Source organism: Athalia rosae, chromosome 8, assembly GCF_917208135.1.
Source record: "Athalia rosae chromosome 8, iyAthRosa1.1, whole genome shotgun sequence".
In the NCBI taxonomy this organism is placed as follows: Eukaryota; Metazoa; Arthropoda; class Insecta; order Hymenoptera; family Athaliidae; genus Athalia; species Athalia rosae.
The window spans coordinates 3,839,233-3,857,061 of NC_064033.1; the positions used below are offsets into that span (position 1 = coordinate 3,839,233).

The following is a 17,829-nucleotide window of genomic DNA, read 5'->3' on the forward strand; positions in this document are numbered from 1 at the left end:
AAAAAAAATACACATATTATTGCATGTGGTCGACGAAATGACATTTTTTTTTTTCCCCGCACTCGCGACCGACTGGCATCATTCGTGGATTAAATTTTGCGTTACGTGAAAATGAAAAAAGATCAGCCGAATGTTAACTCCGCTCGCACACCCGTGAACACTTGTAACATGTACATTGATGGTTTAGAAGCAAATCTCTATGACGAGGAAAAAAATCTAGACAGCCTGTTTGCTTATCAAAGCCATGTTTGTTCCGTGGGTTTTGCGGTTCCAAATTTTCGTCTTACTTGGCGCGCGTCTGATGTTAAATTAGGTTTGCATATCCTCCGGGGGGATAATGATATTAAGAACTATTTTTGGTACAACGTACAAATGCGGAAAAGCTCTCGGGGATTTGTAAAATTTTTTATATTTGTCTAATTTATTCTAAAAATTGTCGAGTCTACACGCAATTCGCTGCAGGGGTGTAAAGTTGTACGTACGTGATATCCTAATTGTCAATGAGGTTTTTTTTTCTATGTATGCACGCGCGCTTGATTTTCACGTATACAGTAACCGCTCGGTTTACATTGGTGTAGATAAAAATGATCGAGACAAAGTGAATAAACTAATTTGTCAGAAAAACTCGAATCGTCGTAAGTTAATCACCTGTGCGCGGTGGTGGTGGCACGAGGAATACCACCGTGTTTGATTTTTATCGCGTCGGTGAACATCTATACGGACACACGTAATATACAGATAAAATTTTTTTAAACTCGACAAAACAACCCGGTGAAATAACGATACCGCGATAACACATTTTGTAGGTTGTTAAAGTTTCACGATTATTATGGGCGCCGAGAAAATGTGCAGGTCAACGTTTTTCGCGAAGATGAAATTCCGGCGAGCGAATTATTCCGATGCAGCGCGAATTTTTAGGTGCCCGCAAATTAAAAAGGAATCGGAAAATTTGGAAAAAGAAAATCATTTTTGTGTCACGGATTTCGAATTTTCGCTTCTATAAAACGACGCTCGTTCGGTCGCATCCATTAATTATATATACCGGTGCGAACAATGTAATACGTGCGAGATATGCAACTGAAATAATCGTATGCATGTATACATAAATGGAATGCATGGATAGGCTATGGGTAAATAATACGTACATGAAAATAAATGTAAGGAATCAGGACAGGGTCTTCGTTTCGTTGGCCATATTCTTATTTTATTCATCTCGTTTTATTTTTTTCCTTACCTTTCAATCGCATTGCGATACCCGTATCGATACATATGTACGTACATACGCGTACATATGTACGTACAGTACGCGGGTACACGAATTGTTTCGAATACACGATATATTTTTCACAGATAATCAAACGTGATTTGCTTAACAATTTATTTATCTTCACTTTATACGTACGTAAAATAACTTTTTGTTCTAACCTATGTGCGTACATATGTACGTACGTATGAGGTATATAGGTATAATACTCGTACGCAATTTTAAACAATTATCGACGTGGGCGTCATGTCGATGAGTTTCGTTTGCTGCATGTGTACGAGTTTTTTTTTTTTCACAAATCTTTTTCTCTTCTTTGGCTTTAGGTTTTTTGGTTTTCGATTACAATTCATCTTCCTCTTTCTCGAATCTTTCAACGATCGTCGAATCCGACAAATTTCAAGGCGAACAAAAAAGAAACATGAAACGTTCGTGAAGAAGAAACTTTTATTCCTCCCGCGTAGTTGGAAAAAATGACAATTTTCCCATAATTTTCGGGGGGGGTTGGAAATGACCATAGATCGACAAAAAGTAGGTGTAATCTCCGTTATAAAATGAAATTCTGCAAATAGTAGGCCAAGGTTATGACCCGGGTTCTTCTTCGTGTGCTTTCACTGCGCGAAAATTATAACCGTACGCGGTGATATACATATTATACACGTATGTAATGTATTTATACGGTATGTATACGGATAATTACTCGAAGAGGACACATATAATTAGCAACATTTGTATAATGTTGTACAAACAAACACAGGTGTAATTATCGCGACGTAGTATTCGAGTCGCTTGTATCTGCTTTTCTCTTCATTTTTTATCTCAATTTTTCTTCCCCTCTTTCCATCTCAATTAGTTCGGTTTCAGCTGGTATATGAAATATTTTCCCGCATTAGTCGATACGCGGTCCATAATATTGTTAGAAATTTAAATAGCATAATACAGGGGCAATACAACGTGGAAACTGGTCACTCGGTACGCCTGTTCAGCGTTAACCAGCTCACGTGTACGGTGCATGGTGTGGCCAGTTTCCACACGTCGTCCCGGTGTACAGATGCGATGATCAGCCTCGAAATTTTAGCAAATAGAGACAGACGCGCCCGACTATCGTATCCCCCATATAACGTACCGCGTACCTCTATCTACAATTCGCAGTTGTGCAAACTTGGTACGTTGTACATAAAGATTCATCGCGTGTAACTATGTATCCGCGATATATGCATACATATGTATCGAGCGAAAAACAACCTTTTATGACGGTGTAATTAACTATTAGCAATGAATTAATTCACGTCGATTGAATCGGCTGCAATTATTAATTAGAAAAAAGTCCTCTTATCTTCTTCTTTTTTTTTTACTTTATTTTATATGATTTCAATTTATTGTAGGAAGATTATTTTTTTCATTCTTATTCATTATTTTGTTCAGTTTCTTTCATCAGTTTTTTCTAGTAAATTTTCATTACAAAATACCGCAATGTAACTCTCGAGGCATGTACACGTATACCTGTACGCGCATATGTTTAATGAGATGATTAGTCGAAGTACTCGACGTCTATAGGATCGTTTTCGTGATTGATGGATAGTCTGACATTTAATTTTATAGGTAAATTATGTACGTAAATAGGTATATAATAAAGTTTTCTAGGGAAAAACAAATACCTCTAATGACGTGTATAGGTACACATACTTATACATTATATATGTACCTAATATCTGTATGTGATTGATAACCCTGCAGCTCTCGCCATCGGATACCTGAAAACGTATTCTCTTCATATTTTTGTAATAATTCTTTCACACCCAAAATTCGCGCGCTTCAAATTTCGTTGTTCGATTGATTCGGATGATATATATTCATTGTACACGTTATGCTATAATTGTTATACAATAGTCAAAATATAACTATACAGTAAAAAATAGTTATCATTGTTTTGAGTTACTATTGTATCATATTGTATTCCTACAGATACGTGATTTGAATAATTGATTGCTTTTCAATCAGATCGTTATCAGGTACACAGCCAGACTCATGAACGCATATACTCCTACTTGTGTTAATAATTCCGACACGTGACGCGTCTCGCATTCGAATTAGCTGAAACTTATTTCAGTGCCAATTATGCGATTCTAAAACTATTCTAACGAACTCATATCACTCTACCTGATTTTCTTTATTCTCAATATAATATCCGGCATTTTCCATTTTTTTTTTTTTTTTCCACGATTCGCCTTCTCACCCAAATATGCGTACCGGTTTTTTTTTTTTACGGATTTTCTTTTCTCATTCTCGTTGAATTTTTCTATTTTTCGAAAATCATACGCTTGGTAATATTTCAAGACTCCGCAGAGATTGGAGAAAAATGAAAAACTTTTAACAGTCTATTAACCTATCGGTAAGCGTTCTTCACCTGTTGCACGTACGAGCTGTTTGAGGTTGTTGAAAAAAAAAAGAAACGGAAAAAAAGAGAAAGAATGGGAATAAAAAAAAATTTTATGCGAGTACGTTATAGCCACGCAGTGATTGTAGAAACGTCATTTATAAGAATGCGGCGTACGCTGCACGTGCAGAGTAAGGTACACGGGTACGAACTCGAACCCAATGTCCATTAGTGTAGTGTATTTTACCACCTACTCTCATGCACGTACGTATACCGCGCGTATATCGTATACCGCTATTAATCGTTGAGGAAAAAAAAACTCCTTTTTTTTTGATAGGCATATCGTACTAAAGATATACATATCGTATATGTATATCTTTGTTCGTAAACATTCATCCGATATCATATACCAATCGCTCTTTTCTTCTTTTCCTCGAAAGAGAAAGAAGATAAAAAAAATTTCGGTACTTAGAATATTGAGAGAAAAAAAAAAAAAAAACTTCTTTATCGTCGCAGCTAATTACCTACTTTATTTTGTCTGTGAATTATACATCGGTAGTCGCGATATAATTCTCACTAAATAGATATTCTCGTAATTAATTGCTTCTTTTTTCGTTCATCTCGTGGCCATAAGATGATTGATTATAACTTCGCGTACCTCGGCTTTATTTGTGTCTCCTTTCGGCACGTATAGAAATCGAATTCCAAAGAAAGAATATCACTTCCTACTTCGCTTGTGTTATATCCGTTGTACGGACGCATGTTAACCGCAGTTGAAAAATGAGGAGAAAAAATAATTCTCAACCAAGTACAAAAATGACGTTCAATAATAAATTCTGACACGATCATAAATGTGTACGTATACATATATATGTATATATATTAATTCTGCCCCGCGGCCAATAGCTTTTACGCGCAAGGACGTTTGTACAATATGTTGTGTTATAGATGTAACTTAACAAATTTCAACGAATATTTATTAACGTAATACGGATGTACGGGTCTCTCGTGAATTCGTGTAGAAAAATTCATTAACTCTTTTCAGATAGTTTTGCTTTTTTTCTTTCTTTTTGACTTTTTGTCGGACGAATCGATCGAATCATTTTACAGGCGATACAGGCGTGACACGAAGAGAGAGGTATATTCGCATTATATAATTTATACACGGGTCATATATTATATATTAAATTAATATGTTTTTGTTTTTGTAGAAAATTTTGTCGATAAAATTTTTACCGCACAATTTAACTTATTATTAACGCTTGTATGTGGTATGCATGTATACGTACGTGTAACGGAGCTATAAAGTTATGACGTGTTATACGTCGTCTGATCCGCATCACGTGCACGCGTAACTTGCGGAGATTATAATTAGAGAATTATTATAGTTTTCGTTTACAGTCGACGGCAGCTGGTTATTTCTTTCTTTCTTTTTTTTTTCTTTTTTTTTTTCTCAATTTATTTATTTCGAACCTTATTTTTTTTTTTTTTTTTTTATAACATACCGAACGCAAAGAGATCTATATAATAATGTGGGACGTCGTTAAATGCATACGCCCTTGAATTAAGATATAATTCTTTACAATACTCACGGAATCGTTAGCCAGAAATTTGCGCCGAATACTGACCTACGTCAGTTTTATACTCACGCGATTAATCCAGATTATTTTATTACGCACCGCACGCGACGTCCACACGTGTACGTACGTACGTACGTATGTACGTATGAATTTCTAGTTCCATTGAATCATATGTAATTAATGATATAGCGCGCTTTAATAATTGTTACGAGAAAACAAGTAACGTTTTTTTTTTTTCCTTGTTTATTTTTTCTTTCCTAGTTTCGCGATATTATTTTTGTTCAATATCTGCGATCTTCGTTGCCATCGATCGTTTCTCGATACGAGAAATTCTTTCTTTTCAAATTTCCGATCGATGGTTTACAGTTAAATTATCCGCGCGATATCGGATAACAGACGTGTGCGATCCATATAGCAATCTGTACGCAGATTTGTACGTCAATTTTTGTTGTTTTTTCTTCTAGATTGTAATTAATATATACACTCTCGGGTTCGCCTGTACACGGAAAAGAAAAAAAAAAAAAATCGTACAGCTGATAATGACGTCATTATATACAACTTCTTCGAATTGAATCGACGAACCAGTTTGGCCTGGTCAGTTGACACTTGATACGTCCACTTCTCCGACACGAATTCAAACGAATAGTATGTATACACGTGTGTACGCGTGTACGTTTATTTATGTACGTATATAGTACATAATCGACGCCTAAGGACGGTAATTAAAACGGAAGATTTCGGTGTGAACCAATTTAAACCGGCTTTCACTGGAAGAAATTGCATCAGTTAGTTATTCATTTTATTCTTTCTCTCTTTTTCTCCTTTCTTTAAAAAATCTAAAGCGTGTTTCGCACGTACGATCAAAAGTCGTCATTAGTTTTCGTTCGTGATTAATTATTTTCAATCATTCATCATCATCGAGTTTCTATACGATTTTTGTTCCCGGCTATGAGCCATGTACGGTACCTCGGTATGTGCGTATTTTACGAGGATCTCGGGGCTTTAACGTGAATGAAAATTATTTCTTTTGTATAAAATACGTGTAAAAAATTTTTCTAAAATCTTATCCATCTATAACGATCGTCTCCGGTTAATCAATATTCATTACACGCACAGATTGTATACATACGTACCTATTTGCTTCCGAATCATTGGTCTTTTTCGCCTCTTTTTTCAAGCTTTCATTTTTAGAGAAATTATCTTACGTCAAACTACGCGATATCTAGTCGTATATGTACATGTGTGTATATTTTAAATAAATAAATAAATAAATGAAATCATCGTCGAGTGTACGCGAGATTTCGGAAGTGGACGTTCTTCCGATCACGCGAGATGGGATCGAGAAGAGAAAGAAAAAATCCAAAACAATTTAGTTATCGAATATCATCGCGCAAAATGAGCGATCCGCTACCTGCATGAAAGATAAAGGTGCACCACGAGCCTTTGGCGAACAGGTTTCGCAGACTGCGGCAGTATCGATAATAGCGGAGTCGTCTCGGCTTCGAGGAGATCTGAGGGTAAAAAATAGAAAAAGAAACAATTGTAAAAAATAAGTAAATAAATGAAAAAATTCATCAGAAGCTGAGGGCAACGCGTACGATATCGTATGTACATAACGTATGCAAATGCGATTGTACGTGCAAAAAAGGAAGATGAAGAAAAAAAAAAAAAAAATCAAAAATAAAATGAAGAAGAGACCGAGACCGAGTACTTTGTATGCAAATAGACGTCCAGTCTCCTTATATATTACATACCGTATGTGTATATATATATATACTTCGGAGATTCATCCCGAAGATCACATCGATATCGATGCAGGGTACAACGATATGAACCGGGAAAACTGGGATCCATGGGAAAAGTGATGGAGAAAAAATGGAACGACAGATAGACATCTTACGGGTACAGGGGAGATATAAAATACACGTTTCGATCCATCCGCGTCTATTCGTTACATGGTTACCTACACGGGTATTCGTATACGTGAGCATAGAAATAGTAAAACCGCGCGCACGGGCTCGCGGATGCCGTTCGATTCTTGGAAAGCAAAACTAGTTCCATACAACGACCTTTGGTTCCAACCATATACCGTAGCGTATATACTACGTGTACATGTGTATCTGTATGTACTGTACATATGTATATGTATATACATTAAAAAATGAGAAACTAAAAAAACTAAAGGAGCAAATAGGTAAAAATCGTCCGCGAGAGCCAATGGCGGTGAAAGATTATATGGTGCGGCGCGTAGAGAGGATTCGCATACGAAACGTGGAACGCGCGATTCGGTATCGAATTAGCGTTACGTTCTCGCGATCGGCGAGAACGAAATAGCGGATCGTCGATTTTTTTACATTCGCGAAGCGATTTGCGATATATATAATAATTCACCTTCTATCGTCATTTCTTCGAATAAAATCGATCGGTGAAAAAAATTTACCAACACACGACGCAAAACTCATTAATTAGGCTACGTAATTATTCGTTTGCTCGCTCGCCGGTCGAACTATTATATCGACGGCAATCGATAACTCGTAATTACTGTTGATATTACACAAGTAAAACGTACGGTGTGCGTATGTACGTACGTGTACGTACCGTACGTACATACGTAGCGCGATGCCGGGGTCCGCTTTATGACCACAACATAAAACGACGATCAGGTGGTGATTGTTTGTCGATTTATAAATGATGATATGACGCAATAGCGTTCGTGAGATTCCGAAGCGTGCTCCGCACCAAGAGTTTTTCGACTATATACTTACGTACACATACGTATACATATACACTCCTCGTATATACACGCGATGAATATATATTTAAGGATATATTATAGTCAAGGTAGTTTCCAGACTCGATTACCTTTACCTTTTTACGTACGGGCATCGATCGTGTTTTAGTCTCTTTTTCCACACTTGATTATTATATCTTCGTCCGTTCGCAAAGTTCGTATTACACGTAGAATATACGTATATATGTATATATATATTTTCACTCTTTCAAATTCCGTAGTAGGTGTTCACCCCGGAAATAATCAAATATGTATCCGTATGCAAAGTCTCTAATGCGCGGAGAAATTTTTTTTTTTAAGTGAATTTTCATTTCATCTACATCTGCAATTTTAATCGACTCCTTCGCCGGTCCGTGATCTTTTTCTTTTTCTTTTTTTTTTTTTTCTCACAACGATCAAGAGAGAAAAAATCAATCGACATCGAAACGCTTCGAGCAAAAATGTTCGATGGTTAATTGTTCTAAAAAAAAAAAAGAAAAATTGAAAGAAAAAGAAAATTCCATGTGCAGAGTTGAGATCCCTCGATTTTGTTGTTTTCTCAGCAGCTGAACAATCCGTCAATATTTACACGTTATTTAGAAAATGAGACTATGATCGTGTATATTATGCGGTACACACATATCTATGTATCGTCGTGTTAAAAGCACCAACTATATACACAAGATTTAAAATAACAAAATGTTATCCATTTTTGATATTATTAATAATACAACGAAAGTTCTCTTTGTTCGCCTCTTCTCTGCACGCATCATAAACGTTTAGATCTTACGAGAACAAAGCATTTTTTTTTTTTTTTTTTTACCGCGGTAAATTATTCATTGTAATTATATTTTTTTTTTCTTTTTTTCTCCTTTGTACACGATGAAAGCGAATGAATAATTAAAAGTTTGTACGTTTGAAAAGTAAATGTTTTCAATCCGATGGAATCATCATCATCATCCATATATATATGTAGATATAAAAATGATGACGATGATGATATAGCTTGCGGTTTATCAGAAGTTAGCAACAGTGATGAAAGTCTTCAAAGTTTGTTCAGCCGTTTCGTGAATTTATATCTTTAGCCGGTTTTGAAAAGTAGATCGTGTTTCGTACAGCGTCGTGTATCAAACGCTTTCGATTCACGTGAACTTTGTACATTTACGTAAAAAAAAAAAAAATAAAAACAAATAAAAAATAAAACGTTCTCCTCCATTTTACAATAACTCAATTTGGTCTTTTGACTTCAGGTAGCCGAAACGGATAATGGTGGCTTCACAGAACGACGGCGGAAGAAGTGCGGGAGGCGGAAATGGGGGTGCGGGCGACGACGACGCGGTGTACACGGTGTCGGTAAGCGGCGGAGGTTACAGAAACGAGGGTTACAAGGAGGATTGCAACGACGGTATCCCACCGGAACCGACGAAACCGCCCCAATTGCCGCCGGCCGACGACGACACCCAGTCGAGAAAGTTCAAGCTCTCGCGGAGTGAAAAATGGCGAATTTTGAAAAATATCGGTGCCGTGTCGATAGCCTTCATGGTGCAGTTCACGGCGTTTCAGGGCACGGCCAATCTTCAATCCTCCATCAACGCCAGCGAGGGTCTCGGGACGGTATCCCTGTCGGCTATCTACGCCGCTCTAGTTCTATCTTGTATATTCGTACCGACGTTCGTTATCAAAAGATTAACGGTCAAATGGACCCTGTGCGTGTCGCTGTTGTGCTATGTACCCTACATCGGGGCGCAATTTTATCCGAAATTTTACACACTCGTACCCGCCGGCGTGCTCCTCGGTCTCGGCGCCGCTCCCATGTGGGCCGCTAAGGCCACCTACCTCACTCAGGTCGCCGGTGTTTACGCTAAGCTAACGGATCAGCCGGTCGACGCCATCGTCGTAAGGTTCTTCGGATTCTTTTTCCTCGCTTGGCAGACCGCTGAACTTTGGGGAAACCTCATCTCGTCTCTCGGTGAGTCCAAATCCCTTTCAACATTTTTTCAAAAAATTATCGAAGATTTTACTCTGGAAATGGCATATCTTTGTAGAAAAAATATAATGTTGTTTGTATCGAGCTTTTCAAGAAGTATATATATGTATTTTTAAGATCGAATTTGTCAATTGTAATGTCCAAATTGTTTTTTTTTTTTTTTTTTTGGAAGGTACATTACTTTCAATCGTGGTACGAAGAACGTGAAATTTATTTTTTTACCGCGAATCGATTCGCAACAAAATAAAAATTTACACCCATAAATTCGTAATTGCGTAACGCGTTCGTTTCGTCTGTCTGTCTGTCTGTCTGTCCTTACGCGTATATACACGGTACGTACGTATGTAAGTGGCGTTTCGAGAAAGCGCGAATTAAAATATATATGAAGTGAAAAATATACATACACACGGGGCGAACGGGCGAGTGTCGCAAAAGTTTTGAGGTGTACGTGTGGAGTCGATTTGTACCCATCTCGTGCGACGCGTACGACGCAATATACGTATATATATATAAAATCGTCTCGCGGACACATCGGTGGGGGACTGTACGTTTTTACGCGTACGATAATTGAAATTTCGCAAGAGGTTCGCTTATTTTGTTTTTTTTTTTTCGTTCACCTCTATCGGGCGCCGCCATAAAAAACCCTCTTCGACATTTTTTTTTTTATCTCGCACAACCCTTTCCCCGAACGACGTAGGAAAAAATGAGATAAAGAAGGAAAAGATAAATAGCGCGTTGCGAAAAAATTATGCGAAATTTTGTCACGTTATAAGAGAAAACTGTCGAAACTGACACCGTATTGGTAACTGCAACGTCAGGGTCACGTGTAATGATAATCATTCTGGATATACTTGTTATTCGTTTATTTATTCTCCTTTTCTTCGTCTCCTTTTTACTACCTCACCTTGAAAGATATATAAGCTCAATGCTCATCTTGCGCGGATCGAAATGACCTAATACAACTTTGAACACCGCAGGCATACATTATATGAAATAGGACTCTCGAGGGCGTAGAACGTTCGTCTGGTTATTAACCCGAAATTCGTGCACGTACCGATATTCGGATCTGACGATGTTGAGTTTTCTTTTTTTTTTTTTTCATTCCATCGATTCTTTACACTCAAAAGACGCGTCGATCGCCCGGTAGGAGAACTATAGCCTTCGCTAAATTTTGCGACAATTTTGATAGATTCGAGTCGAGACACCGGCAAAGACTATTATAGCGTCTTTGCTAGTTGAATGGCTTCAAGGACGGCTGGCTTATCGACCAACCGGTGGCTGGCATGTGTGAGTCGCCCGGATGCTCTCACCTGCAGCCTCACTTGCGATTCCGCGTAGATTTTACATGAACAGAAAAACGAAACGCGTAACCGCGATGCGCGGACGCGCCCCGCAATCCGCCGTCGTCTAATACTCCGCCCGCGTCTGACCGTACGCGCGGCCCTATCCCTGCGGCGGAGAGCTCGACGCCTGGTCAGACGCTAATCTTGCGCACTGGTATTACCGACGCCCCCTGTTCGCCCGATCGCGTAAAATTGCATTTTTTTTTTTTTCTTCTTCTTTCTACGTCTTGGATCATATTTTTAAATCTTTGACTATAGATGTTATTTTGAACAAATAATATCTAGACATCGATTAACGGACGACGTAATAAATTTGTTATAGAATAAAAAAAACTTCTTATGAGAAAGAGTGAAGAAGAAAACGTCTTCGACCTTTCGAACTTCGATTTCATGTATTAAAATATATACTTTGTATACCGGTCAGTTACTATATGTGTGTACCTGTACATGTATGTGTGAGTAGAGCTGTTCGAGCGATTTTATAAACAACAAATCACAGCGATGATTCGTATAATTATATGGTAAAAAAAATATGGCGAGGGTGAAAGTTTTGCAAGATATATCCCCATATGTATTTAAGCTCACAGATATCATATGTATATGTGCGAATCGCTTGCCAATATATGATTTTTTTAAACATCGATGCATGGGTGACATACCTAGGCGATAAAATATTGAAGCCCGAATTTTTTTTTTTGTTTTTGTTTTTTTGTCGATTTTTTCGAACATTTACCCGTGTACGTGCGCATATAATTTCAAAAATTAATACATAATATCAGGTATAGTTACCGTCTGCCGATATATTCTCGCTTTTTTTTTTTTGCACCAGATTCTCGCGTATCGATGTGGAAAAAAAAAATTACATCGCAACCGATGTAACGAGTACATCTCGCACTGCACATTCGCGTGCGTGTACATCAGAGCGTGTATGTTTTTTTATCCTTCCGCGTGAAGTATCGTCGAATTCTACGAATTTTGCGATTGTATATAAAGTCGCGTGCAACGATTACAATAATTATAACGAATCGCGGGATCATCTCTCGTGAAAATGAGCGCATGTAACGATTTCACGATTGCATCGCTTATTGTCGTACGTACAATTGTATAATCGTATATTCACCGGCTAACTAAGAGATGCGCCGCAATCTTGATTCTGCTCATTTCGCAACGCGTCGATGCGGATGGTATCTGGACGTTGGTGAATGAAAATTTTATTTCAATAGATATTCCTACTGCTGATCGTATGTACGCTCTTCGGTAAATTTACATAGATACGTACATGTATGCGCGTGCCTATATTGATACAAATATTTTATAATAATTGCATCCCATATAGCTTAACGCCGGGGGTTTATCATTCTAATGATATTTATATGAACAACATAACAATTATTTTTGTACAAAAAAAAAAAAATCAACAAGAATAAATTGAAGAATAAATCATAGGCATGCATGTATGATGTAAACAGGTATAAGTAATATACATATCTGTCTATGTGCAGGAAATAGCGATCAATTATTTCGTTTGCAGAGATCTTGTATTAAATAAATATAAATATCGTTGCAAGTGAGGAATATAAAAGGCGCGTGCATGCAACGGACGCGAAGTATGTAATCGTTTTTCACAAGATTGAAGAAGAAAAAGAAAAAAAAAAAACCATACAAACAATTATCGCAATAAAAATTAGCCCCGCGGGGAGAGATCGGCCGTAAAAGCGCGATTCGCTGTTGTCGAGCCGCTGCTGCTGGTCATATACTACTGACGCCGCGCTGCTCACAATCAGCTCCTGCAACCTCTTGCCACGTCAGAAAACGCGACGTCCTTGAGCGTCCTTGGACGTCAATGGACGCTCCGGGATTTTTCACGTCTGCGAAATTTTATATTGAAATCCGGGTGCCGCTCGCAAATGTCGAATAGATTATAACTTAACGCTATATTATACATATATATGGCGTCATCTTTGATTTCTTTCTCATTTTTTCTCTCCTCTCAACTAATGTGAAAATTATTATTTTCATTATTCAAACGGTCGCCGGGTGGATGGGGAGAGAGGGGTGGGATAATTTGTATAAAATACATCCGATTTCTATTCAAACAAAAAAAATATATTGATATTCTCTTCGTCCGTATGTAATTTGAAATAATAAAAATTCTCTTTCACGTTTCAGTTTTGAGCAATGGCGAATTCGGCAGCGGAGGCGGTAACCACACGATTAACGAGGACAAGATACGTCTCTGCGGTGCGAATTTTTGCGTCGTTGGTAACAAAGCTAACGAGGTACTAGAGAGGCCGCCGGATTCGGAAATTTATGAAATATCTGCCATTTATTTGGCATGTGTCGTATTCGCCGTTATCATAGTCGCTCTCTTCGTCGACCCACTCTCCAGGTGAGTTTTTTGAACAAAGAATTTTCATTCGTTGATCGACATTTTATTTTCAAATTTTCTTTCTTCTCATTCATCTTCGTCTCCTCGTTGTATTACACTTTCTCATGTTTTTTTTTTTCCTATTTTCGATTCGTTGCGAACCGTCAAAAATTATCTCGCACCTATTTCTCTCTGTGTAAATACCTTCGTATCGATTAGATCGAATCGTCGCCATTTTCGGCGAAAAATTATAATTCAATTGAAGCAGGTCATTTGCTGTCACGCAAAAGGCGAAAGATTTTGAATACAAAAGAAAAAACAGAAAAAACAGCAAATTGATCCGAAGATATTCAAAAAGGTGTAAAAATTGTAGTTATAATATGTAGAATAGACGGTCGAATGACACCGTTAAAAAATTCTTCTTCGTCGTCGTTATAATAATTCGTCCTTGTTGAGTTGACGAGATCGTCGTGTATAGGATGCGTATACATGCATATAATACAGACGTAATAATTTGAAAAATAATTATTCAAAAATTAACTTCAACTTTGAAAACCTTGAACTGCAGGCGCAGCGTCAGTTGGTTCTGTATCTCAGCTAGTGTGTGGTACATAGAAATAATATATATGTGCGCGTAAAAAAATTTTCACGGTCATTTGAAACGAGATGGTAAATTAATTGTCGCCTTGAAGAATATATCGATATCGTATGTGAGAAACGGAGAATTATTAATATAATCGGTAACGATATGTGTGCGTGATTTTCATGTTCTATGTATTAGCTAGACAATTATTCAAACATACGACATCCGATGAAACGATTAAAAGCGCGATGAAAAATCGTCAAATATATTATAGCGAATACGTGGCGCGGCGTGGATAATTAAAATTTCCTTGCTTTCTCCGGATGTTTATAGATAAATATGTTTGTGTACGTATATGTATATGATAAATAACGGAAATCTACCCCACATAAGAACAATGTATGTGTACATATATATACGTATAATCATTGGGTAACATCCGTAAGTTTGAAACATGATAATGCAAAGTAATTAATGTCAGCGTTCGTATATTGCGCCGATGTGAACTGCGTAGAAATTTTCTTTCTTTCTTTCCTTCGCATCCCTCAGTTTATTATTTCTGAGCAGACTGCAGCGGCACAAAAAATTGCGGCGAAGAATCCGAAGTGTAGACATATCGGTACAGTTGAGAAGACAGCGAATAGAGCTGTACGGCTTCAAGAACCTTCCTCATTACCGTTTCTATATGAGCAGATACTATGTGATTACAAAATGGCGGACATCCGACAAGTAACGCATGAACGCTCGCGATGGTCGTTGTTACCCCGCACTTCATAGATTTATATAAATATACACATCTCCTCTTACATATAGAGATATACGTACATGCGCGCGTATTACACACGAGACTATCTACGCAGCTTTATGTAACACGAAATATACGACGGAAACTTTTTTTTGTTTAAAAATTTAAGATAATCGCGTTACGGAGAAAAGATGAAGTAAAATTCATCGTTATCCGATTCGCGTACAATATCTGATAAACTGTACGTTATTCTTTTCACCCTAAGAAAAAAAAATCATAATTAAAAATCAGGATGAAAAATACAACCGAAGCATGCAGGGCATAGAAAGAAGCAAAAGTAAGGAGAGGGAGAGAAAAAAAAAACTGCAGTGAACAGAAAACGTTATTCGCGTTCTTGGTAGCTTATCGGGGTAACTATGGTACGTACGTGATTATTATCGAACTGAAATGCAGTGGCAAAATTGCACTTACTTCGGTATACACTATGACGACCTGTGTGCATTATGCACGCTACAACTCATACGTATATATATATATGTGACGGTTATCTGTAGGTACATATATGAATATATATACTCGCAAGAAAACTATGTTGTACACGTATTTACATTATACCTACGTGTAGAAGCTGCGGTTTATTGTTCTACACGAACGCTTGTAAAAATGGAAACTGCAGTAGGAAACGGTAATAAGGAAAGAGAATAGGAAAATAAAAAAAATAATTCGGTTTATCTAAAATACTTTTCAAATGATTCACTATTTATGACGTGCGCTGATTTTTATCTCATTGTCGGGGATGAAATATACATATATATATGCAGTTATTTATTTGATTCAGATTTATTTATTTATTTATTTTTTTCTTTTTCGCCTCGTTGATTCTTTGGAAGAAATCGTTCTCGTGATCGATTGTCATTAATTATTATCATCATTATTAATATCGCAACGACCATTAGTAGTTTCATTTCCGGTTGTTTCGCATCCATTGTACGTTTATCGTTATTGTGCCTACACCGATCTCTCGAGATTCTCTGAGAATGGAGAGGAAACAAAAAAGAAGTAACGAATAAATGTGAATTATTTATGAATAATCGATTCGTTGATATTGAATCGGTGAGTGAGATAAAATTTTTCTGCAGTTACATTTTGAAAATTTTTAGGACACGCTATGCAGCAGGCTGCATAGCGTGTTCGGGATAACGAACGCCGCTTGTAAAAATACTTTATTATGTTAAGTTTATCTTTGTTTTCTCCGTTTAAAGTTCGCGCCAATAATCACTACACGCGCGTGTTGCTCGTACACCGACGCAGTGTTATTTAAACATTTATCGCACACACGTATAATATATCTCGATGGTGTACGTGAATTTTTCATACACACTCAGTAATATTGATGACGTATGCGGCTGCAGTATGTATTGTACGATCTTATTTACTTTTCCTGTTTATATATTTTCAGCGGTTAAAATGATAAATTTCTTAATACGGAAACTTGTAATCATTTTACATATGTCCCGTACACAAATACGTATCCACAAACGTCATCGTTATCGATGTAAAATGGGAGAAAAATTTCTGTACCAATATCCGCGCGCGATTCCATCGGATTTGAAATATTTACGAGTCTTTGATTTTCCTCTTTTCTTCCATTTTTTCCATTCTTCTCTACGTTCTTGCCATTATCGACCATCGTCTACGGTACGTTAAATGTCAAAGCCGAACGTGCATGCACGTATTTATTTTTATCTCCACCTGCATTATCCGTAATATTCATTACACTCGCCGATAAAATTGTGGAAGAAAAAATGCAATTTCAAAAAGTCGGGATAAGAAAAATACTCGAACACACATTCACTATACATATTTTTCGATTCGATTTCTTCAATGAAATTCTGCTACATTTACGAAGATTTTGATATTCGCTATAATAAGAAAAATAACAGATAGTAATGATGACGATAAAAGTTTTCTCACGAGTTCACGAACCTCCTATTTACGTATATTTATGTATCGTATATATATATATATTTGTGGGTGTGCTTACGATATACATTCAATTATGTAACATTACACCGATCATGCAGATTATATACATATATATACCTAGAGATATTTTAATATAAATGAATCAAGGTTCTGAGAATAATAAGACAACAAACCGCAGAATTGTACGCATAATATTGCAATATGTATGTACGTACATATAGGTTTATATATAGGCATATTTGTGTACGTATGTATATTTTGCGGTACATCGGAGCTAACGGCCGCACAATAGTGACAAATATATTCGCAATGCACACTCGCGTGTTTGCGTGTGTCTCCTCTGTACCGTGCTTGTTTGTTAGAGAGTGGGTAATTCTATAAAAACTGACTCATATTTTCGATTAATATTGATCGATGCAATGACGCGACCAGACGCGCAGCGTCGTCGTCTCTGTTCTGCATAGAAGTGTCTCGTGCGCGTCTTCTTAATTACTCCACGCGCTCTCCTATATATTCACGTGTAAAGTAGACAGCTGCGTGCAGTTTTCAAAAATTTATCGAAAAACAGAACGCGAATCGAAGTAGGTAATTGACGTTGAGGAAGGAAGAAATAAAGGAAGTGCGTGACGAATGTGACAATAATTTTCCCACGAAGATTTTTCAAACACGAATTTTGTCAGAATTAATTGTATCTGTACGGAATGAATCGATCGCCGGGTAGATCGATTTTTAGACGATCGCTAATTTTATTCGCACGCGCTACGTATTTTAATTATAATTACAGAGTCGTTTGTAAAACGAATGGGAATCGAAAAAAAAAAAAAAACTT

The 17,829-nt window shown here is 37.1% G+C and overlaps 1 protein-coding gene across 2 annotated transcripts in view; it reads left to right on the forward strand.

The window, feature by feature from the left end:
* LOC105685003 (UNC93-like protein) overlaps window positions 1-17,829 on the forward strand; it is a 51,382-nt gene that overhangs the window by 17,187 nt on the left and 16,366 nt on the right. For both annotated transcript variants that reach the window (XM_048659731.1, XM_012398789.4), the window contains 2 exons: window positions 9,239-9,957; window positions 13,488-13,707. In XM_048659731.1, the coding sequence (XP_048515688.1) occupies window positions 9,255-9,957; window positions 13,488-13,707 (923 nt within the window). In that variant the 5' untranslated portion in view covers window positions 9,239-9,254. The remainder of the gene's footprint in view (window positions 1-9,238; window positions 9,958-13,487; window positions 13,708-17,829) is intronic.